This window comes from Sus scrofa, chromosome 6 (assembly GCF_054392235.1).
Source record: "Sus scrofa isolate SSC_HxYL_T2T_F1_AM1 chromosome 6, Sscrofa_HxYL_maternal_Yorkshire_Landrace_v2.0, whole genome shotgun sequence".
In the NCBI taxonomy this organism is placed as follows: Eukaryota; Metazoa; Chordata; class Mammalia; order Artiodactyla; family Suidae; genus Sus; species Sus scrofa.
The window spans coordinates 31,064,181-31,087,855 of record NC_139388.1 but is presented as its reverse complement, the minus strand read 5'-3'; the positions used below and the strand labels follow the sequence as shown (position 1 = coordinate 31,087,855).

At 49.2% G+C, this 23,675-nt stretch overlaps 1 protein-coding gene across 5 annotated transcripts in view; it reads left to right on the top strand.

Moving 5' to 3' along the window:
• GNAO1 (G protein subunit alpha o1) overlaps nt 1-23,675 on the top strand; it is a 175,834-nt gene that overhangs the window by 72,476 nt on the left and 79,683 nt on the right. For all 5 annotated transcript variants that reach the window (XM_021097095.2, XM_084960232.1, XM_084960234.1 and 2 more), the window contains one exon: nt 11,254-11,395. In XM_021097095.2, the coding sequence (XP_020952754.1) occupies nt 11,254-11,395 (142 nt within the window). The remainder of the gene's footprint in view (nt 1-11,253; nt 11,396-23,675) is intronic.

Sequence of the window (23,675 nt, the reverse complement as noted above, 5' to 3'; positions counted from 1 at the left end):
CTCCTCACTGTCCTTCTAATGTACAAGGTGCCCCAGGTCCTTTGTACAAGCTGTGCTCTGTCCCTGAAATGCTCTTCCTCACATATGTACAAGAGCCATTCTGTCTCATCATTCAGGACTCAGCTTTCACAAGTCATCTCCATTCCTGGCTCCTAACTAAACATCCCCTTTTTGTGCTTATCATTCTATAATATTTGTTTTACATCTTTATTTTTTGTCTTCTCCTACTCAACTGTGCATTCTTTGAAATCAGGGCTATGTCTATCCCTTTCCCCACTGCCTCCTGGCTGCTGTCTGAGTAGCACCTGGCACGTAGTGGTCAGCTGTGTGGGTGAGAGGAGGAGGAAGCCATCGAGGGGGGTAGAAAGGGGGGCAGTAACCTTGAGGGTGACTCCAGCTCTACCAGTCGAGGAAACAGCCTTGATGCCTAGAGAAGAGCCGAGCTTCAGGCCTCCCATAGGGGCCTCTAGGTCTCAGTGCCTCTGCTCTCCTGGGACTCTGGGAAATCAGAATCAAGCACCTAGCATCATTACCTAGTAAAGCACACACATTATGCCTCTGCCCAGCCATTGATCTCTGAACCAAAACATGGATGCCTTCTGGCTCCCAACCCCTCATTCATTTAGGTCAAGGCACTGCTGCAGTGGGGAAGGCCAGGGACCTGTGGCCTGGGAGGCAAGGCTAGTAGTCTAGCCCTGCTTTGGCATTGATTAGTCTATGACTTTTAAATAACACTAGCAGGAGTTCCTGTCATGGCGCAGCGGAAATGAGTCCAACTAGGAACCATGAGGTTTTAGGTTTGATCCCTGGCCTCACTCAGTGGGTTGGGGATCTGGTGTTGCCATGAGCTGTGGCGTAGGTCACAGACATGACTCAGATCTCATGTTGCTGTGGCTCTGGTGTAGGCTAGCAGCTGTAGCTCCAATTTGACCCCTAACCTGGGGATCTCCATATGCCGAGGGTGCAGCCCTAAAAAAAAAAAAAATTAAATAGTACTAGCAACTGGCAGTTATTTAGCCCAGCTGTGGGCCAGGCCCTCCCCACACATTCTTCAGTGCTGCAGACTGAGGAAGGTTGAGAACTTGCCTGTCGTCCACATCCTCAGTGAGCAGGAGAGTCAGGGTGTATCCAGCTCCTAATGGGTGCTTGGCATACATTTGTAGAATGAATTGAATGAATGAGTGGTATCCTCTAGGCAATTTGGACTGCTGTAGGTCCTGGAAATGCCCACCTCCCACCCACCCCCTGCCCCTGCCCACACACTGCTCTCTGGACCACCGTTGACTGCCCCGCTTCATCTTGAATGTTGGTGGCATCAACCAAATCAGGAGCCAGGGTCTCTCCCCCAGGTCAGACCCCGCTGGGCAAAAGACTTCCCCAAATAAGAATCAATAGAAGAGCAGAGTCAATGGGGCTGCAAAGGGGAGCAGGGGAGAGGGTTCCAGCAGGGCCCATCTGCCCACCCCACTATCCTTGGGTGCCACCCCTCTGCAGCTGTGCCTGCCCCAAGCTGGTCTGCTGTTCCTGCCAGTACCTGGAGCCTGGCTGGTATTTGCGATGCTTACCCAACTGAACTAACTTGCTGTTTGTACTTGTCCATGAGACTCAACGGAATCCTCCCTTAGGCGAGAACATCAAACCTGCACCTGCACCAACACCAGGCCCAGAGCAGCCCTCTTGACTGGGTTCTGGCTTGCAGTCCCACCTGTCAGCCCATGAAATGCCTGTGCTGTCTGCTGTGTGGAGTCCCGTCTCCCTCCCTGTCTCCCTGGCCCTTTCCCGCTCCACCTTGAATGCTGCTTCCCAAAAGGTGGGCCCTGCACCCATCCTGCACCCCTGCCAAAGGTCCTTCTCCTGTAGCTCTTTCTGGTTGTATTTTTCTTCTTGGGTAGAAGTAATTTGAATAACCATTTGTAAAAGTACTTCTTCGCTGTTTGCCTTCCACACTCAAGCTCCCCGAGGGCAGGGCTTGTGTTTCTGGGTTCACTCTTTTATCTCCAGCCTTTGATACGGTGCCTGGTACATGGTCGGCACCCCCATATGAAAAGTGAATTAGGGACTGAATGAAGAAGCTTACAGAATATTCTAAGAACCCTCCAAATTATTGGAAACTAGAGCTTTTAAAGCAGATTGGGGGCGGGGGAGATCTTTCTGTTCTGCAGTTGATATTTTTCTAACCTGGTATCACCCATCACCTCCCCTACCTCAGGGTGCACTAAGGTAAATGAGAGGCCTATGACATGATGGAAAGGCCTCTGGAATTTTGTCCCTGCTCTGCCCCAAACTAACCATGTGACTATAGTCGAGTCTGCTTCTCTTAAGTCACAAATACCTGCTCAAGTAGGGTGCATCATGGTAGGAGGATGACCTTTGTCATCAGACAGTCCTGGGTTGATGTGGCTATTCCACAGTGTCACTAGGAAGCACCCTATACCTCTTTCATCTGCCATCCTCAGGGTGGTGGCATTAACCTCATGGTCACAACATAGCTGCCATGTCTCCACTAATTACTTCCTCACACAACCACCAGGGAACATCTGGTGGAGGGACAGCCAGGGACTGGGGCGTTGGGGGGTGGGGTGGGAAAAAGAGAAATAGGGAGACAAGAAAGCCGTTCTCAAAGACCTCTCATTGGAACAAGAAACAAGAAGTGCTTTTTCTGAGGCGTTTCTAGCCAGCTCCATTTCTTGCTTGAACTGGATCACATGGTCACTCTTAGCAGCAAGGGAGACAGGGAAGGAAACTCGCCATGGTGAGAAGGGAATGACTGTTGGGTGGCAGCCAGCATGTCTGACATGCATACCCTTCACTGGCCCTTGGCAGATGCTATGTTATAATGTTAACTCTCATGTTGCTCAGCACCAGCTTTATCACCTGGAATGAGAGCCCTGGGAAGGCAGGGACCAGGCCTCACAGGCTTTGAAGTCTTAGGATCTTACACCAGGCTGAACCCAAGTGAAACGTGCCAGGAAATTCCTGTTGATTGATGACTTTACCACTTGTTACTCAGTTCTTTTCTCCTGGTCAAAATGGTCCCCCTGTTAAATGTTGGTGTCTGTCTCCCATTGAACATGATTTGTTGTTCTTTCAAACTATAAATACATATTTCTTTCAACGAAACAAAATAAACATGTTAAGAAGAAAGTGAAAATTTACTGAATGCTACCACCCAAAAGTGATCTTGGTGATATTTTCTTTTCTTTTCTTTTTTGTCTTTCTGTCTTTTCTAGGGCCACTTCCCTCGGCATATGGAGGTTCCCAGGCTAGGGTCTAATCAGAGCTGTTGCCTAGTGGCCTACGCCACAGCCACAGCAGCGTGAGATCTGAGCCACATCTGCGACCTACACCACAGCTCATGGCAGCGCCGGATCCCTAACCCACTGAACAAGGTCAGGGATCAAACCTGCAACCTCGTAGTTCCTAGTCAGATTTGTTAACCACTGAGCCACGACAGGAACTCTTTGATGATATTTTCTTAAGCATCCTACCGTATCATCTTTTCTGTCCCCCACCTTTTCCTTCCACACTCCCTCCTCTTACCAGCACCATCACACACAAAGGCAGTTTTATACAAATGGCTGTGTGAGGCACACATTGCACTCTGACTGGTGTTTTCATTTTACATTCCTGTCCAGGTTAGGTTCTCGGGGACCTCTAACTGCTGTGTGTGTGTCATTAACTAACTCACTGGGATCTCACTGTTCCCTCTTTGATTAGAATGTGTTCTCTGAAGCTAGGATGGCCTTTTCCGCTCTCCACTGGCGAGGGCTGTGGCTCCAGGGCCAGAGCCCCATTGCTGATCAGGTCTCCCTGACAATTGGAAACTGTTGTCACTGACCCTAACCCAGGCAGCCTGCATATGATCAGAAACATATTTGATAACCTCATTAAGAGCTTTTAACCCACTGCTGTTCCTGTGATGCTCATTAGGATGTTCATGAGCCATTCTCTGCTCCAGTCTGAACAGTGCCCCTTCTCCCTGCCCCATCTTCCTTGTTGTGGCTGTGAGCCAACTGCCTCCTCCAGGGAGGCAGAGGACCTCCCGTGGTGTCCCCATGGCCCCGAATCACTTCTTGTCCTCAAGAGGACAGACACAGGACACCAGCACCCTGTACCTTCTCCCCCTGCCCCACTCACCCAATACAGTAACAGTCATAATAACAACTAAACTGATGGAGGGTTTCCTGTGCTGGGCTCTCTTCTTTACGTGCCCAGTACATACTCAGTGAGGACAGTTACTGTTAATTATCAGGTCTGTGTCCATGGAAAGTTGAGGAAACTGAAACACCAAGCATTTAAGGAAATTGCCCAGTCACACAGCTCCAAAAGCCCCCCCTTAATCTGAACTCTAAAGGGTGGAAGATAGAGAGGCAGTCTTTTTTCAGTGCAGGGGAAAGGGCGCTTATAAAAAAGGAAGCAGAGGAGGGGCACCTAATCCACCATGGACATGGAGTGAGAAATCATGTGTTCCAGCAGCTTAGAGCCTGAGTTTGTGAACCTCCAGAAATGTGAGGTAAACTTGTGTGTGTCAGTGCATTTGTCACAGTGTCGGAAGCATCTGTGCTTCAGAGAGGGAGGGTGGCTGCTGGACCGATGATCCTCCAAGGTCCCTTCCAGCTCCTAAGCCTGTGATTCTATGACCATATAAGGCCACCATGCCTGGGAAGTCTCACTGCCGCTGCATGCAGTCCTGCACTGAGAGGGGGAAGCAGAGCACAAATGCAGACCCTGCTGCCTGCAGGGTCCCCTGCAGCAGAGAGAGGAGCTGGGGTAGGGGAGGCCAGGGGTCCCTCCTTGGTCACCTCCTCCCGGAAACTCAGACCTGCTCAGGTGGGCTTGGCTGCCACCCTCCCTTTCTCTCCCCATTTCCACTTGGGATCTCCTCCCTCAGTCGCGTTGCCAGGCTTTCAGAATCCAGCTGGTAGCTCCTATCCAAAGTCAAACTCTCAGGGCTGCAGAGTCAGCCCTTGCTTACTCCCCAGGTGTCTTCTGGTGTAGTAGCTTGGAACACTCCTTTGAGTCCCTGAGTCTGGGGTGGGTACCAATGCAGCATCTAGCTTGGCTTCCCTTTTCCACCCTGGCTCTGAAGACATAAGAAATCTGGTAGGTTCCCACGCAGACACACGCATGTCTGCCTCCTTTAGCGAGCTTCTTGGAGAGGGGTGGATCTTGTGCCTCAGTGTAACCCTGGCTCATGTAGTTCTGTCCCACTTGCTCTGCCTACTATTGAGAACCTAGCCCTGTGCCAGTTGATACAAAGGGGGAACTGAGATGGACGAGATATGGCACCTGACCTCCAGGGGCCAACAGGCTGGGGGTAAAGACAGAAAGTTAATAAACAAAATAGTCTTCCAAAGTATGAAACATATTTTAATCATGACTCCATTTGTAAGTGACAGAAACTCAAATCAAATTAGCTTATGTAAAAATAAGATGGAGTTATTTGACTCATATCACTCAAAAGTATAGGATAGCATTAGCTTCAGGAGCAGCTGGATCCAGTTGCTCAGATGATGCCTCTGGGAGCTGATTCTGTACTCTGTCACTTTACTATGTAGATGAAGCTCATTTGTTTGGGGCTACTGCAGAGTGAGATGCCAGGTGCCACTGACCACTATTAAGGTGTCCCAGGCAGCCTCACTTCTGCTTTCCGGATCTCAGCCTGGTCTCCTCCAGGGCTCAGACCTGGGCTGTCTGTCACAAGAGACCAGAGAGAGGGCTGCCTCTCCAATCACTAGCTGGACACTTCGTTTCCTTCCCCCATACTCCTATGGCCCATATTGTAGGAGGTATTATGATGCTCAGTTTGTATGTGAAATCTCTGGATTCTCTGGGAACCTGCATATAGGAATCCTGGGGAGAAGAAGCAGCCCTGCCCCTCAGCATTCACCTGGTAGTCACAAGCAGGGCCTCGAATGCCACCTTCACACTTAACTAGCCTTGTGACCTCAGGTAACTGGGTTAACCTCTCTGGGCCTCAGTTTCCTTATCTGTAAAAAGGAGATAATTATTATCTCCTAGGACTATTTTGAAGATTAGATGAGATGGCACCTGAAAAGCACTTAGCCCAGAAAGTAAGCCCTCAAACATTAGCTGTTGTCATGATGTTACTTCTTTTATACCACCAGTGAAGGAAATTCTATTTGGGAGGCTTTGATTTTAGAATGCGGATACTATTACTGACAGCTACCATTTATTATACACTTGACTACATCATAGGCACTTTATATATATCCCTCACAGCTACTCCTTGCAGTTGAGGAAACCAAGCCCTGGGATGTTAAATCCTTTACCAGGAACACACAGCTCATTAATGACATAGCCGCTTACGCCTATTTGACTCCTAAGCTCTAATCGCTGCTCCTTTCCTTCTCTGGAATGAAATGGGAAATAAAAAATAAAGGGTCCTGCAATGATGCTTTTAAGGATACATGAGTCAAAACAATGCTGGGGCAAGGGGTAAGGAGAAAAATGTGGCATGAAATAAATACTGAAGGACTGGAGTTCCTGTCGTGGCACATGGTTAACGAATCCGACTAGGAACCATGACATTGCTGGTTCGATTCCTGGCCTCGGTCAGTGGGTTAAGAATCCGGCATTGCCGTGAGCTGTGGTGTAGGTCGTAGATGAGGCTCAGATCCCGAGTTGCTGTGGGCGTAGCGTAGGCCGGCGGCTACAGCTCCAGTTAGACCTGTAGCCTGGGAACCTTCATATGCCACGGGTGCAGCACTAGAAAAGACAAGAGAAATACTGAAGGACTTACATTAAAAAATTGAGCAGTTTTCTCTGAGCAGTTATGAATATTATTTCCTTCTGGTGCTGTTCTGCGTGGGGCAACTTTTCCAGGGTTGAATACTTACTACTTTGTAGTCAGTGGGGGGAGGAAAGATAGAAAATTCCACCCTGAAACAAGAAGCCCAGTGTTAAGCTAATATAAGCCAATTTGAACAAGTTACATAACTAATAATCATAATTTGAGCAATTTTTTTTTTTTTGGTCTTTTTAAAGCTGTACCCAAGGCATATGGAGGTTCCTAGGCTTGGGGTCGAATTGAAACTGTAGCCACTGGCCTACACCACAGCCATAGCCACGCCAGATCTTAGCTGCGTCTGCGACCTATACTACAGCTTACAGCAACACTGGATCCTTAACCCACTGAGTTAGGCCAGGGATCGAACCTGTATCCTCATGGGTACTAGTCAGATTCCTTTCCGCTGAGCCGAAACGGGAACTCCAATTTGAGCAATTTTTGCCCAAATTGCATCATTTTGAGGCAAAAGAAATGAAGCTTCTTTATCTTGGGCCATGCCAGGTACCAATGAGACCTTGTGGGCAGTATTCTGCCTAGTCCAGCCCAAAGATTGAGGTGTGGCCAAAAGGACTCTGCCCTGGGAGACGTGGGTTCTGTTCCTGCGTGTGACACTCACCTGATGGCCAAAAGGCCAGTTACTTAGTCTCAATCACCTCTCTTGTGAAAGGGTGTAATAAAAACCTACCCATCCTATCTTGATAGGTGGTGTAAAGATTGATCCATCTGATGGGTCTGAAAAATGATAGTCCCATCCCCTAGTGGAGGAGATTCTGTAGGCAGCCAAGGGTCCAGAGCATATTCTCAGGAGAATGGCAAGGCCTGCTGGTCCAAAACAAAGCTTGGTCAGACTCATTGCACTGCAGGCTGTGAGACTGTATCATGAGACCCACAAATCCAGGCTGCACCTCTTGAGTCATCCAGAGGTCCCACCCTCTGAGGGGAGGCTGTTCCTGAAGGCTTTTTAGTGGAGGTTTAGAGTTTGCAGTATGTGTCTTAACTTATCATGCTTTACTCTCAAGTAATATTATGCTACTTCAAATTTTTCAAGAGTATATTTCCATTTTACCCCTCCCATCCTTTGTGATATTATTGCATAAATTTTGCTTCTACATATGTTATAAATATCACAATACATTTTTAAGCCTTTTTCCTCTCTTTGCTTCAGTTTGGATAGATTCTATTGCTGTGTCTTCAAATTCACTGATCTTTTGTGCATCTAATCTGTTAATCTCTCCAGTGAAATTTTTATCTCAGATACTGTATTTTCATCTCTAAGATACTCCATTTTGTTCTTTTTTTAATCTTCCATTTCATTACTCATTATATTCATCTTTTCCTTAGATTTCTTGAAACTATTTTATATAGATGTTTTTGAGGGTTTTTTTTTTTTTTCTTTTTAGGGCCACACCCACGGCATATGGAGGTTCCCAGGCTAGGGGTTGAATCAGAGCTGTAGCCACTAGCCTACGCCATAGCCACAGCAATGCCAGATCCACGCTGAGCCTACAACCTATACCACAGCTCTTGGCAACTCCGGATCCTTAACCCACTGAGCAAAGGCAGGGATCAAACCCACAACCTTGTGGTTACTAGTCAGATTTGTTTCCACTGCACCACAATGGGAACTCCTGTTTTTGAGGTCTTATTTGTTAATTCCATCATCTCTGTCACATCTGAGCCTGCTTTGTTGACTGATTTTTCTCCTGCTAATGGGTCATACTTTCTTCCTCCTTTGCATATCTGGAAATTTTTTCATTGGATGCTGGGTATTTTATATTGTTAAGGGTCTGGATTTTGCTGTCCTCATTTGAAGAGTATTAGATTTCTTGCCATCAGGCAATTAAGTTACTTGTGGGTCTGTTTGGGTTTTTTGAAGCCAATTTTTAAGTTTTGTCAGGGAATGTCTTAAAATAGCCTTTGCTCTAGGGACCATTTGGCCCTGCTGCCATGGCATGAGCCTTCTGGGGTCTCTGCCTTAGGTGCTCAGCCCTCCGTTCTGGCTTATTGGAACTGGAACTCACTTGTCTCCCAGCTTTGCATGGAGGTGTTCATCTTGTAAGCCTCCTTATCCTTGTTTCTTATCGAGCCTGTAGAGTCTCCCTCTGTTCAGCCAGAGGCTCAAAGAGACCCCTGTTCTGACACCTGGAGCACTCCTTCTCTGCACTTTTCTCTCTGGTATTCTGCCCCTCAAATCCCAGCCACCTCAGCCTTCCTGAACCTTTATCTTGACCCCATCAGTACAGTAAGACCTCTGTGCTCTGCTTGGGTCCTCCCTCCCCACAGTAAGGTTTGGGAAACAGGGCCAGGCAAGAAGCCAAGGCAGTCATAGGACTCACCACGCCTGCTTCCCTTCTGTCTGGGATCACAATCCTGTGCTGCCTATTCTCCAGTGTCTGAAACCACTTGTTGCATGTGCTTTGTTCGTCTTTCTAGTTGTTTACTTTGGGAGCTAAGAATGCCCTTTGAGATCTCTCTGGGTTGTTGCACCAGCGAGCCAGACCAGGTGTACACACCCTCAAGAAGGGTATTTGAAAATGGATTTAGAGCTAATCAAAGTCAATGAAAAGGCAATATAGTCATTTTGATCTACTTCTTAGAGAAACTTAGGATAAAGACTCACAACCCAGCACCAAGTCACATTTTATAACAGGAATCATTAGTGTCTGTCAGTTGATGAGTGGATAAGTAAAACATGGCCTATCCATAAGTGGAATATAATTTGGCAACAAAAAGAGAGTACTGATGCATGCTACAGCACAGGTGGACATGGATGAACATGCCAAGTGAATGAAACTAGTCACAAAAAAACACATCTTGTACCATTCCGTGTGTACGAAATGTCCAGAACAGGCAAATTTATAAAAGCAACAGGCAGATCAGATGAGTGGTCATTTATTGCTGGGGTTTGGTGGGGGGTGGACAGTGACTGCTAAGGGTACAGGATTTCCTTGGGGGAGGAAACTGTTCTAAAATTAGACTGTGGTGATCCCTGTCCAACCTTGTGACTATACTAAGAAATATTGAATCATGTGCTTTCAGTAGGTGGCTTGCATGTGTGTGAATTACATCTCAGTAAAATTCTTTACACAAAGACTTGTTAGCAGTTTTCTCTTGTGAGGAAGGCCTGAAAGGGGCTGTGGAGACGGAAAGGAAGATGTGCATGTGGCAGGTAGTGGTCATGGGCCGGAAAGCCTGACCACAGGAGAGTTTACACCGTTTACTGGGATATGATGCATGTTGGATATTAGTCTTGAAATCTGTTTGTCCTCTCTTAATTACCTCCACCGTAAGAGGATTCTGGCAAAGTCTTGGTTTTACCCCCTTTCTAGTTCTCTCTCCCCCACTTGGCCCTTATTGACAGTGAATATTCCTTGAGCAACCAGCATCTGCAGGGAGCAAGGTCCTTAGGGCAAGCCCAGCCTCAGCCTTGACCCCAGAGGAACCTGAGAACCAGAGGACAGGGAGTGTCACGTGGTCTCTGAGAACTGCAGTGTCACCTTCATGTGCTTCGTATCGTGTTCAGAGCCATAAGAATAAGGGTGACACAATGGTCAAATCCCAGCAGGGCATGGAGAGTGGGCACATTCCTTCTGTTGGCTTTTCTCTTGTCAAAGATGAAGGTAGTTCATTTCAAGTGCGCTTACCGTCAGTAAAAGCAGTGTGAGTTTTCTGTGAAGGAAAAATGCATCGTGATTTGCCAGCTTCTTCCAAGGGTCTTCGGCGGTATATTCCTGAGTGGATATTTAAGTTAAGACCCTGAGCTTTGCTTAGGTAGACAAATAGCGAACATTTATTGAGTGCTTGGTGTGTGTTCTAAGTGCTTTTAAGTACTATCAACACCTTGACTGATCTTTCTTTCACTGTACCTAGGGGATGAATAAAGACTGCATTACTGGAGTTCCCGTCGTGGCGCAGTGGTTAACGAATCCGACTAGGAACCATGAGGTTGCGGGTTCGATCCCTGCCCTTGCTCAGTGGGTTAAGGATCCGGCGTTGCCGTGAGCTGTGGTGTAGGTTGCAGACACGACTCGGATCCCGCGTTGCTGTGGCTCTGGCGTAGGCCGGTGGCTACAGCTCCGATTGGACCCCTAGCCTGGGAACCTCCATATGCCGCAGGAGCAGCCCAAGAAATAGCAAAAAGACAAAAAAAAAATTAAAAAATTAAAAAAAAAAAAGACTGCATTACTTTTTTCCACTATTCTGTTTTTCAGTTTAATTTTCAGTCATTCAGGCAGATTTTTCTTTCAGAGTTTGTGGTATTATTGTAACAGCTCAATAATTCTTCCAAATTGGACCTAGCCCTCAGCAAGCTAAGTCAGGAGGTTGGCAGGGAGTGGGGGTAGGGTGGGGGAAAAGGGGGGTGCCTCACATGCCTGGTGCTCTTTGTGCCGGGGTCAGGACAGCAACCCTCCTCAAATGTGCGATGTGTGGTTTTTCTCTAGGATCATCCATGAAGATGGCTTCTCTGGAGAAGACGTGAAACAGTATAAGCCTGTTGTCTACAGCAACACCATCCAGTCCCTGGCAGCCATCGTCCGGGCCATGGACACTTTGGGCATCGAATATGGTGACAAGGAGAGAAAGGTAAGCCACTGCACACATGGGCCTAGCCAGGAGAGGGCCTGGCCGTTACCCACTGTATCTTCCTCATAAGGCTGGGCTGCCGATGCTAGAACAGAACGAGACTGTGCTGGGTCACCAGCCTAAGTCCTTGTACCAGCCAGCCTGGCAAATACTATCAAACACGGGCTCCGGTGATGGGCAAACCTCTGCAGCAAAGTCGCCAGCAGAGATAGTAGCCACAGAATTCCAGGGTGTATTTTTCAAATGAGGAAGTATTGGTGATTGCCCTAAACTGGGACTCTCTGGGACTTTGAACATGCCCTTGGACAGTGATTGAACAGAAAAAATACTTCTTAGACAAGCCCCACTTGGCCTCATCTCCCCTCCTTAGGAAAGCTTTCCTTACCTTGTGGCGGGTGGGGGCAGCCGTTTGAATCAACTCTCTTCCCACCTTTATGCCAAGGGACGTGTTTTCTGTCTCTCCAGAGGTGAGTCTCAGGGTCTCGGGGGCTCTCCTTCCTGTAGGAGGTCGATATCCTAGAACAGGGACTGGTTTTCAGTTGTTTCCAGGTAGCTGATAAGTAGTGAAAGAAATAAGTTATAAAAAGCCTCTTATTCGCAAACATTTGCATAAACTGTGAGACTGAACCTTACACAACTACACTAGCAAAGCTAAATGAAAGAGTGCAGGGAGGGAAAACAGCCTCAAAGATTTCTATCCAGACGTGACTCTTTGTCTCCTGGTGGGATTCTGAACCCCACCCTTCCTCTCCCTGTGACCCAGAGCTTGGAGAAGGGGAGCAGGTGGAGGCCTTCAAGGCCTACGTCCCTCATTGGAGCCCCTGGAAAGAGAGCATTAACCTCTGATTACTGTGTGGTTTGGTTGTGTGTCGTATACACACACACACACACACACACACACACACACACATCCTTTCTTTGCTAAAAATCAACTCCCTCACTGAGGAAAACTATCCTCACCCCTCTGGGTCTGATAAATCATCTGTGAAAGATAGATGTAAAATTCACTATTTTAGGCACAAAATCCTAATTCCATGGGTCAGAGTCCTTCCAGCTCAGGCATTGGCTTCTCCAGAGCAGGGGAATTGGGTGACTAAGAGTGTGTCCAGGCCAGGCTGCAATGGGAGAGCCGGGCGCGGCTCCTCTGCAAGGCTGAGTCCAGTAGCCAGTTCTGCAGAGGAAGCACTTCTCCCTGGACACTGGCTTTGGTTTTGCTTATAGAGCCAAGGCCCCTGGAATGAAGGGCACCATGAGCCCTTCAGTTTTATTTCCACTAAATGTCCACTGAGGGTGCCATGTGCTGGGTGCCAGGGATACGCGAACCAGCACACTAGTCATGGAGGCTGGAGAAACCAGTCAGCAGATAGCAGCTCAGATCATCAGAAGCAGCCAAGGCTGGTTAGGAGTAGCCAGAGGAGTTACAGGGCCTCCTTCATTTTCATAATAATGACCACAGCGGTAATACAACTAGCTTTCTTATATTGAACACCTACTAGCTGTCAGGCACTGTGCTAAGTATTAACCCACTTAAATCACCTTGAGCATTAAAACCCAGAGCAAGAAATGCCAGGTCTGATCTTCAGACGTAAGACAGGCGATAGGCCTTTGGTCTCTGTGTATCCCTTTTGGCCGAAGAAAGAGTATGGTGCCTGAATCTCAGTTAACCAGACAGCAGACAATGCAAAAGGCTCATGTGTCCATAGCATACACCCTACACACACAAGCACACACACCATGGCCCCTGAGATCTTTCAAGAGTGGGGCACTGCCATGCCCACTTCCCAACCAACTCTTCCTTCCCCAAAACCTCCTGCCCTGATGATAACCCACAATAGTCAGTGTGACTTTGGAATACTTTTCTCCTTCAGTTTTGGAAAACAGTCATTTTCAAATGGAGGGATTTTCTTTTCCGTTTTATTATCCTGCATAGAGAGATGATTGCTCGGGAGTTATTAGTAACATGATATATTATATATTAAGGACTATACTGTGGGGCCCCTTGGCCTCTGTGGCTCTTTCTCTTATGTGGGATTCCTGGCAGAGACAGCCAGAAATAGTGGGAAGTTGGGAAAGGATCCAGTAGGAAGGGAGATCGAGAGCAGAGCAGGGACTCCATGGCAGTACCACTGAGCTGGAGCCCAGTCCTGTTCTGACAAGTAGCAACATGGCAGGCTCCTGACCTGTCACCAGGGCAGCACAAGCTTGTCAAGTACACGCACCTCGCTGGTAAAGTCCTCCAGGCCCTGGGACACCCCCTGTGCTATTTCACCTTAGGCCAAAGTGACAGGGCAGCTGGAGAAGGTGTTTCCTGGGAGTGGGCTAGTGTGGATTTGGTGTCTGGGCAGCTGCATGCACGGACCCCCGCAAAGCCATGTGTGATGATGAAGGAAAGGGGCCTAGTGATTAATTAACTGGGGCGAAAGGATAAGGATTAGGAAGCTGGGACTCTAGTGTCCAGGAATGGTGTGAAACCTCTGGCAGAAAATCAGGAGGTGTTCTATCTAGGCTGGGCTAAAGGTGGTTTCAACCTGATGGGCCTCCAGGTGGGATCAGCAAGTTGATGGACTCAGGGAACCGAAGCTCCAAGGGGTGATGATAATAGTCACTTTCGATTCCAGGGCTTGTATTAAACCATTTACACTAATTAAATCATTTAATCCTAACAACTACCTGTGCAGTGGGTGCTATTGTTAGTCTCATTTTATAAATGAAAAAAAAAAAAAAAAAAAAAAGAAACGAGGCAGAGAGGTGAAGTGACTTACCCAAAGTCACTCAGCACAAAATAATATGCATATATAGTGTAGATATATAACCCTGAGGAAGCTATAATCCGTGTGACTCAGGTCCAGATCAGAGTCGCCTTTAAACAGGCACAGTACCATGGGACAAGACGAATCTTCAGAAGACTCCCATTCTTTCTTCTGGGTCTGGGACTCAAAGAGCAATTCCCACCAGTTTTCTCCTATGTCCTTTTCTGTCTCCCTCTGTCTGTCCCAGCCCCACTCTCTTGAGTTGCTTTTTCCCTCAGGTTCCCCAGAGGTGGTCTGTCTTCTCCCAGCCTGCCAGGCCTTTCCTCTCCTGTCCTTTCTCCTCCTTGCCGCTCTCCCACATTTTCTCTCCTGCCTTCTCGTTCCCTCTCCTGCTCTCTGCCCCTCCTCTCCCTCTCTCCCTTTCTCCAGCTGGTCCTCAGTTTCTCTCTTTTTTCTTCTTCCCCTCTCGCTTGTCTTCACTGCCACCTTCCTTCGCCCCCTCCCTCTAAGGGTCTCCCTCCAACCTTCCCTCCCTCCTCACCCCCAGCTCATTATCGTGTTAATTGTCTTAACCTTTGAGTGGAGTCCCTGCCCCTCCTCCTTCCTCCCTCTTTAGCTCAGGACCTGCATCTGTATCACAAAAGCAGAGAAACTAGTCTGGCAGAACTGGCCTAATCTCAGACACTGAAAGAAAGTCTGGGAGAAAAAGAACATTTACAGGATTAGGAGGTTCACTTGGACCAGCAGGGGGATGGGGAAAGTCAGTGAACAATCCCATGTTATAAATTTTATCACACACACGTGTGTGTGTGTGTGTGTGTGTGTGTGTGTATAATTTATATGCATATACACCTATACTTGCATATGTAAAGTACTCTGTAATGGAACAATAGGGAAGAAGTAATGCCTTGAAATTGTATGAGTTTTTTCAGTTGAAAATACTCTCATTTTCACTTTCTCACTGTGCCTGCTTCTCTCACTAAATTATAAGCTCTCTGAGGACAGAATATAGATCTAATCCATCTAGTATAGTGCCTGACACAAGAAGTATTGGGTACTGTATTCAAATCCCAGGTCTACCACCTGCTCTATGGCCCTGGGTAGATTATTTAACTTCTTTAACCCTCGATGTCCCTGGCTGTAAAATGGGCATAATCCTAATACCATCTCTATTCATCTGCTGGAAGATTACATGAGGTCATACATGTGAAGGGTTTAGGATCGTGCCTGACAAGCACAGCACTTAATGGGTGGCCCAGGGAGAGTGACCCAGGCGGGACTAAAGATCAGGGCTGGTGCTGAAGTTACTGCCCAGCGCTCCAAGGTTCCACCAAGGGGCTTCATTAGAAGGCCCCCACACCCAAGTTAATGGCCCTCTTTGGGGAAGCAGAATCAGATTTCACACTTAGATCCCAGAAATGTCATTGGATCTTCTCTGGTAAAATAAATCTTGACATTTAAGTCACCTGGCGGAGCTCTGAACATTATCTGCTTTTTAATCAGGGAAATATTGTGGTGCATTCACCCTGTGGTTTGCACAAATTCTGAAACAGACAAAAACAAGGATGCTTTCTGGTCTGCTGGTCAGAGTTCCTAGGGCCTGGAGAAATCTCAGCAGTGACTGTCAGGTCCGATGGGGGCTGGGGAGGGTGACAGATAAGGCCCAAACCTAAGGCCAGGCAGAGGCTTCCTCTGGGCAGCAGCATTTCTTGTCATGCCTTCTACAACTCCTCACCATCCAGAGCAGGGACAGCTGGAGCAGCCGCCTCCGCTCACCCATTCATTCATCTGTGTAGGCGTTCCTGCAGTGGTGGGCAAGTCCTGGTCCCTGCCCCCCCTTCTCCCTGGGCACTGGCAAGGACGGCAGGTGTTTCAGTAGATACGGTTTTTTAATCTCCTGAAAGTGCAGTGATAACAGCATACCCTCACTGGGTCGTTTTGAGGATTAAATGACTAATAAGTGTGAGCTCTTAGAGCAGGGTCTGGCACACAGTAAGTGCTTGGGAAAGCTTAGATGTTATTAGCATCACCTGCCTTGAAGCAAAATGACAACTACTCTAAAGGTTGATTAGGCCTTACAACAAAGGGTAGGAGGGAGGCAGGCCTGTGCCGAGTAAAGATGTATGTCAGGGGCCTGGAAAACTTGCGCGAGGAGTCTTGCCTTTGCCTGGGTTCCGTCCTGCTGTCCACTGGCTATCTGAGAGAATCAGGAAAGCCGGAGCAGGCTTGGACGTCTTGCATGACTGGCATTAATGAAGAGGTGCTGATGAGAAGATGACGGTTCTTCTCCACTGAGTGTTGGAGTTTACCAACGGCTAACTAAATGTTTTTCTGACTCTTGCTAACATGCTGAGCCATTCCCTGCCTTAGTGAGTCAAGTGCTGAGAACACACTAGGGTGTTTCCTTGTTGATGGCAGGGTTGGGGGTGGGGGTGTCACACTGGCCCTCTAGCTCCTCTCGGTGGACATGGGCATTGTGGTCCAGGCCCAGAGATGAAGGACACTCCAGTAGGAGGTTGGGCCTAATATGCTATTCCAGGACATTCCGAAGATGTTACCTTTGAATAAATTGTTGGAAAAACAGTTCAGGTAGAAGAGAGCCTAGATCCTTCCTGCCTTGAGGCCTTTGATCCACAGACTTCAGCCCAAGCACAGACATGCTCCTGGCCTTGTTCCTCAAGAAGCAGGTGATGGCTGCCATTATGGTTATGGAGGCGTTCCATGCATTGAGTTTGGGGGTAGTCATTACTTTAGCTGTAAATGGTAAGCACTTTCCCTTGCGCAAAGCTCACAAAGCTCCTCTGAGTTTCCATCTGTAAGTTAGGAGGTATTTAGCTCCAAGTAAAAACTGTTCAACTGATAGTGTCCTTGACAGTAGGGACAACTCTTGTTTCCAGGACAGGGAGTCCAAAGAGTCGGCAGTGCCAGGGCCTCTCTGCATCTGTGCAGCATCACGGCCCAGGTCAGCACCTCAGTGGCTCACTGGGAATTCACGGCTCCTTCTCACAAGGAGTCCAGAGGCAGTAGGAAGAAGCTGGGCAGCTTATTCCACATTGGCCTAGCAGCACGGGAACTGAGGGAAGCAAAACTGTGGCTTTTTTTGGCCACTCTGTTAGGACACAGAGGCAAGAAGGAATAGCACCAGTCCTCACCTGCCCACTCCCTGAGGACTGTCATGGGAATTAGTGAGACTATGAATGCAGATGTGCTGTGTCAGTGGGCAGTCCAGACCAGAAGCCAGAAGTACTGGTGGGTACTCTGGCAGATGGATGCTCTTCCAGGCTGAGGCAGAGGTGGGTCCTAGTTTCTTTTGCAGTTTTTGCTTTTGTTTCCCCACTGTCTTAGTCTTTTCTGGCTGATATAACAAAAATACCAAAGACTGGGTGGCTTAAACAACAGAAATTTATTTCTCACCATGCTGGAGGCTAGGAAGTCCAAGTTCAAGGTGCCAGCTTATCAGATGTCTGGTGAGGGCCACTTCCTTGTTCATGGACAGCCATCTTGCTGTGTCCTCACATGATGGAAAGGATAAGATTGATCTCTGGGTTCTCTTATAAAGCTCTTATAAATCAGCACCCCAAGGCTCCTCCTCCTGATGTCATGACATTGGGGATTAGGTTTCTACATATGAATTTCAAGGGAACACAAACTTTCAGTCTGTGTCTCAGAAGCTAGCATGTTGCCCTGAAGGGCACCAGAGACAAGAAAACAATTGGTGGCAGGTAAGTCCCTAGCAGCAAAAAAGCTGTGGCAGAGTCTCTGGAAAGAAAGTCTGTGCAGGTGAACCTGAAGCAGGGCTCCCTGAGGAAAGCACAGGCAAACCACTACCTGCATACCCCGGCGCCCCAGCTTTTCTGGGCTCCTTGGTCACTGCCAGGGCCCGGCCAGCTCCTGGCCTCTATCTGGGCCCTCTGGGCTTCCCTTCTGTGGTGTGCCATGTGGAGTGGGTGTCCAAGCCTGGGCCTCTGCCAGTCTCCACACATTCACTGCCTGTAGAAAGGGATGTGAAATTTTTAAAAGACGGAAAAGGAAACCCAGAAACTCCAACCAACAGTAAGTGATGAAAACCACAGGCCATGATACACTTGTATCCCCTTCCTCCCTCCCGCTCCCTTCCCTCCCTCTCTCTATCCCCTGTACTACACTCCCCTTACTTTCCCTGTAAGCCCTGAATTACCTGACTCTAATGGAAAAATGTTACAACTATGCAAGTAAATAGTCCCAAGCATCAGGATGAGGGCGGTCCCCACTAGTGGCCTTTTCCCTTAGGTATGTGGAGGGCCCCAGCATTATAGCCCTCATTCTCCCTGCCCAATCTCTCTCCCCCGGCCGCCCCACAGGGGAAACCAGAGCTTCCTCTTTGGTGAGGGAAGATTGTGTATATATCCTTTGGGCTGAAAGATTTCTTTAAAGTGGCAGATGAGCTGCCAAGGAGATCTCCTAGCCTTAGAAGATGTAGAAAACAGCTAAGAGAAGCCTGTCTAGCCAATGCCCCCCGCCTTTTTGAGGCTCCTGGTATATTGAAAAATGAAGAATTCCTAAAATAAGATCACAAAATTGTGGCATATTTTAAATGTGTATACTTAACAGATTAATACTTTGGACCCACCACAAATGCAGTGCAATAAAACTGTGCTACCCAAAACGTAGTTACGGGATTTGTAAAAATAATTCATTCACAGTGCAGTGCTGGTCATGCGGGCCTGTAAGGGGACAAAGACTAAAGCTTTGTGGTGAGCACTGTTGCCTTTGACCTTGAGGTCTCTCCCTGAGGACATCTCTTACATCTCATCCTTTCCTGGGGACCCAGTGTACTGCCAAGGAGCCTGGGGACCAAGAGGTGGACTTGGGGTCATCAAGGTATCAGGGATGGGAGAGTGATCAGGTGTGCCGAGGCATGTAGGTGAGACTATGAGTCACAGACCCGGTGGGGGTGGCCAAGATGTGCTTTCTGTGTCCCTCCCCAGCTTGGAGGCCCTGCTCTGTGTGCTTGTGGGGTGAGTGGTATAGTACCACACACACCGGGGTTGGGGATGGCTCCCCTAGGAAAACCAGAGCCCATCTGCCCTTCCCACAACCACACCCACATCCATCTTCTGCTGGAATCAGCTCTCGCCCCCCTTCTTATTTATTTGGTGGCCACAACCTACAGTGGTCTTGCATCACTGCTGAAGACCCTCTCTGGATCAGTTAGGACACCCTTGGTCACAAAACATAAAAAATAAAATCAAACTGGCTTGTGGGGAAAAAAAAAAATGACCTCACCCAAGGATGAAGACATCCTGAGGTCCTGCTGCAGGTGAGGCTTGACTCAGCAGCTCTGATACAGTCCTGGCTCCTCTCTCTCCACTCTGTCCCCCTTTGCAGTCTTCACCTTACACTCCACAGAATCTCTCCTTGCCTTGCAAGAAAATGGCTGTAGCAGTTAAGTCACCACATCCTTCCACCCTGCCTCATCTGAGAGTATCCTGGGATGTACAGAGTGCAAGGTGCCTCCCTGCAGTCCCTTTGCTGAGCAGCCACTTAGGTCCTGGGAGTCCCTTTTTCTCCTTGTCCCAATTAGATCTCATGCCCATCTCTGGACCAGTCACTGTGACCAAGGGGAATGCCGTACTCTGATTTCCTGAGGGGTTCTTGGGACCAGAATGAATTCCCCAGAGCAAAAAGCAGGAGTTCATGAAGGTGGAAGCAGAAGAAACCGAGGAGACCATCATAACCATCCTGAATCTCTCATTGACTTTAGCACAGCCAACCGTGCCTGACTCATACTGTGTCCATGGATGGCCTGCCAGGCTGAAGTTAGCACAGCAGAATTAGGAGATACCCAAGTTTGGCTGGAGCTAGAGCTGCTGTTCCCTTGGCAGCCTTTCCCTAAGTGGGCCAGCCAGGATCCCAGGTGTGGGGCACGTGTACACAGCCCCCAGCCCACCATTTACCCTTCCTGTCTCACCTTTGCACTGGGGCTGTGGCAGAGGCTGATGGTGCAGGGAAGGGGGCGGATAGGTTTCAGGGTGTCTCCTGGGAAGACTTGGGGGCTTTCCCAGCCTACCTGAACCAGCAGAGACCTTAGCAATACACCAGTCAAGACCTCGTTTTAGAGCTGGGCAGGTGTAGCTGCTGAGGGCTGTGCCCCAGGGAGGCAGCTCAGCAGGGCTTAGAGTGAGACTTTGAAGTCCAGAGACACAACCTTGAATGCTGGCCCTGCCTGTCACCAGCATTGGACTTCAGGCTGGTTACTTGGTTCATGCAACCTCGGATTCCTCCTCTGAAAACTGAAGATGACAATAATATGACCTACTCACAGGGTTATTATGATTAAAAGATGACTATGTATTGAGGGCTAAGCATGGGGCCTGGCACCTTGTAAGTGCACCCCCACACTTCACTGCCTTTTTGGTGAAGGGAGAGCCAGGACTAGAAGCCTGGCTGTGACAGTTGTTTCAAACTGGGGTGAAGAGTTAGTGCTGAGACCTCTGAACTGCCACAAGTCAAAGAGGTGGCCTCAGCCCCTCCCCAGAGTTACCTATGGGCTCTGGTTCCAGGCCAGGAGGCAGGTGTGTGCCCAGCCCTCATTCTTGCTGGCTTCGCAGGAGTGGTGCTGAGGAGGCTGCTCCCTAATCAGAGCCCAGTAGGGCCTGAGACAGAAGCCAAAAGAGATGGTGCCTAAGGAGAGAGGAAGCAGGATCAGAGAGAGAGGTGGACAGCACTGGGTAGAGGTCCCCTGGGAAACATAAGAGTAGGAAGGGTAACCCCGTGGGGTATCCCAGCATCAGTGGGGTGCCTATTGCAGAGCGAGTGCTCCTTAAATGACAGCTGCCTTCTTTTTTATTGGGGCTGCCCCTAGCTCCGTGAATATCATTCCCGCCATAACCCCCCCCCCCCCAGTCCCTGCGGCTGAAAGTGTCTTTTCCTTCTCCTGCGCACCTACAGCATCTCTCTCTTTTTCATTTGTTCACTCACTTGATCATTTGATCATGTGTTGTGGCTTTCTGTGTACTTAGGGGTTTGGCAGGCACTGAGCATGTGGCGGGGGGGTGGGGGGTGGGGGGACAGAAACAAGGACTGGTGCCTTCACAGAGCCCAGTCTGGGGAGGGACATCTCAGTAACTGCAGAGGCTGTGAGTGTCCCAACAGCAGGCCTGGCCTGGCCTGTGCTGAGGATGACAAAGAGCAGAAGGAATGGCATGCGTGAGGCAACAAGAGCAGGAGAAAGGGGGGTGGAATGTTGCAGGTGGGTGGAACAGCATGTGCAAAGTCTCTGAAGTAGAGACTCCCACTTGAGTGTCAGGGTCTCAAAGAAGGCTAGGGTGAGCCCAAAGATCCAGTGGGGAGAGTGGCAAGAGATGAGGCTGAAGAGGGAGGCAGGGGCCCGCCAGGTAAGGAGAGCCTCAAGGCCATGAAAGGAATTTTGGCTTTGCTCCTAGGTCAACAGGAAGTTGTGGAAGGTGTTAAGCAAGGTCAGGACATGGCTGGCCTCTGAAGAGGCCCGCTGTGGCTGTCGTGTAGAGAATGGAAAGAAGAGCAACCAGAGAAGAGCCGAGAGACTACTGCAGGCTTTCAGGGTGGAAAGGTAGTCTGTCCTCCGAGGGCGGATAGAGGTCCCCACTTATTGGGTGCAGACAGGACTCCAGCACAATGGCAGCCCCTGGCCTCTCTGCCCTGGAAGTCCTCAGAGAGAACCTCTTCAAGGCTCCCTCATATAGAGAACCACAGCCTCTCCTCCAGCCCTTGACCGCAGCCCCTTCTGGGTATTCTGACCTCTACTCCCTCAACCCCCACCCCTGGCCTCAGTTGCCTCATCTGTACAATAGGGAGGACTCTATACTTGTGACAACAAATACCACAGACAGGGAGTCCCAGCAACACAGCATGCTCCCCCAGACACAGCATGAACGTGTTACTGCCTCTGCATGTACAGACCCTTCTGACTCAAACAGCAAGCCCGTGATGCTCAGCACAAGTGCTGGCAGGCAACTTCTCTCCTTCCTCTCTCCCGAGAGAGTCCAGGAACAGCTGACAGCTAGCTCTGGAGGGGCCATAGATGAGGAGCATTTGCACAACCAGACTCCCCCTCCCCCAGTACCTCTGGTCCAAAGTCCCCAGGGCACAGCCCTGAAATAGCTCACTGCCAAATTAGGTCCCGCTTTTCCAGCTCCGTGGGCGCCCTCCCCCTTCTTGCCCAGCTCTCTGTCTTCATTCCCTTCTCCTTCCCACTGCACTTCCCTGCATGGTGCCGAGACCAGCTGGTTTCCCTGATGACAACTGGCCAAGGAGAAGGCAGTAGCTCTCCCGGACCAGGATGTCTCTCTGTGCCCAGCTTCACAGGCCAGGGTGCTACCAGAGGCTCCACAGCTGTTCTCAGGGTCTGCAATGTGCACCTACCTGAGTGGTGAAGTGCCTTGATTCCTAGACACCACCCTGCCCGGGACCACATCCAGGAGTTCTCCTCTGTAGCACGAAGCCTGGCGATAAGGTCTCGGCCTCTTGTATCTTCTTGTGTGGAACCACAGTGCATATCCTCGAAGGGAAGCTGTGTGTGTGGTGGGGCCAAGAGCACCCACTCAGGAGTCAGGCAGGTACAGGGTTGAAACTGGATTCTACCCTTTAGCTTTGTGACCTCGGGCAGGTTCCTCCAGTTCCCTGAACCTCAGTTTCCTAATAATACTTGGTAATAGTATCAGTGTAGGTCAGTCAGGACACAGGCTTCCCTGCTGTGACAAAGACCCCTCCATAACAGTGGCATAACTAAAATATGTGTTTCTCTTCTGCCTGAGCAACCCAGATGTGACACTGACCAGTCCTGTTGCTCTGTCATGCTCAGGATATCTGCTTCCATTCCAGGCTGGAGATCCTGCCCCAGTTACCCATTCTAGCCAGCAGCACAGGAGGAAGGGAGGGAGATTGGCTTGTGGAAGGCCTCGAGTGTCAGATCCAGAAGTGTAGATGCTCATGGCCTGGACCCGGGATGTGTATGTTGGGGGAAGAGCCTGTGGCCAGCAGTGCTCCACAGAGATGGCGTGGTGGGCAGGCGAATTGCAGTCCCCCCACTGGAACATGTTGTGTCGTGTCAGTGTGCTTCAGGTCCACTTCTCAGCCTAGGCCCAGTGCGTCCTCCCTGGCTCACAGCATCAGCATCTCAGACCCCATTCCACCAGCCACTCAGGTGTCCCCGCTTTGCCCAGCACTTCCTGCTGGACCTGCACAGCCATCCTTGTCCCTGGAAGCCCCTTCCTGGTGCATCCACGTCCCTCATAGTCTATAGCAGCCCTGTGGAGTTTAATCACAGCCTTTTAATGAGCACTTTGCTGTGAACATACCGTTTTGTGCTGGAAGAATCTTTAACATTCTTCTAACTCCAGATTCCTCAGACATTAGTCCTTCTAGGTGGGAACAACACTCTCTTTTCTTGTTAAGTTTGGTAACGTGGACTCTGTCTCCTCTTGGGGACCCACAGTGTGCATTACAGTATCCAAGGCACTCAGAGTCCTACAGAAGGGAAGCCTGTTGATGTGTGTCTCATCCAGAGTTTT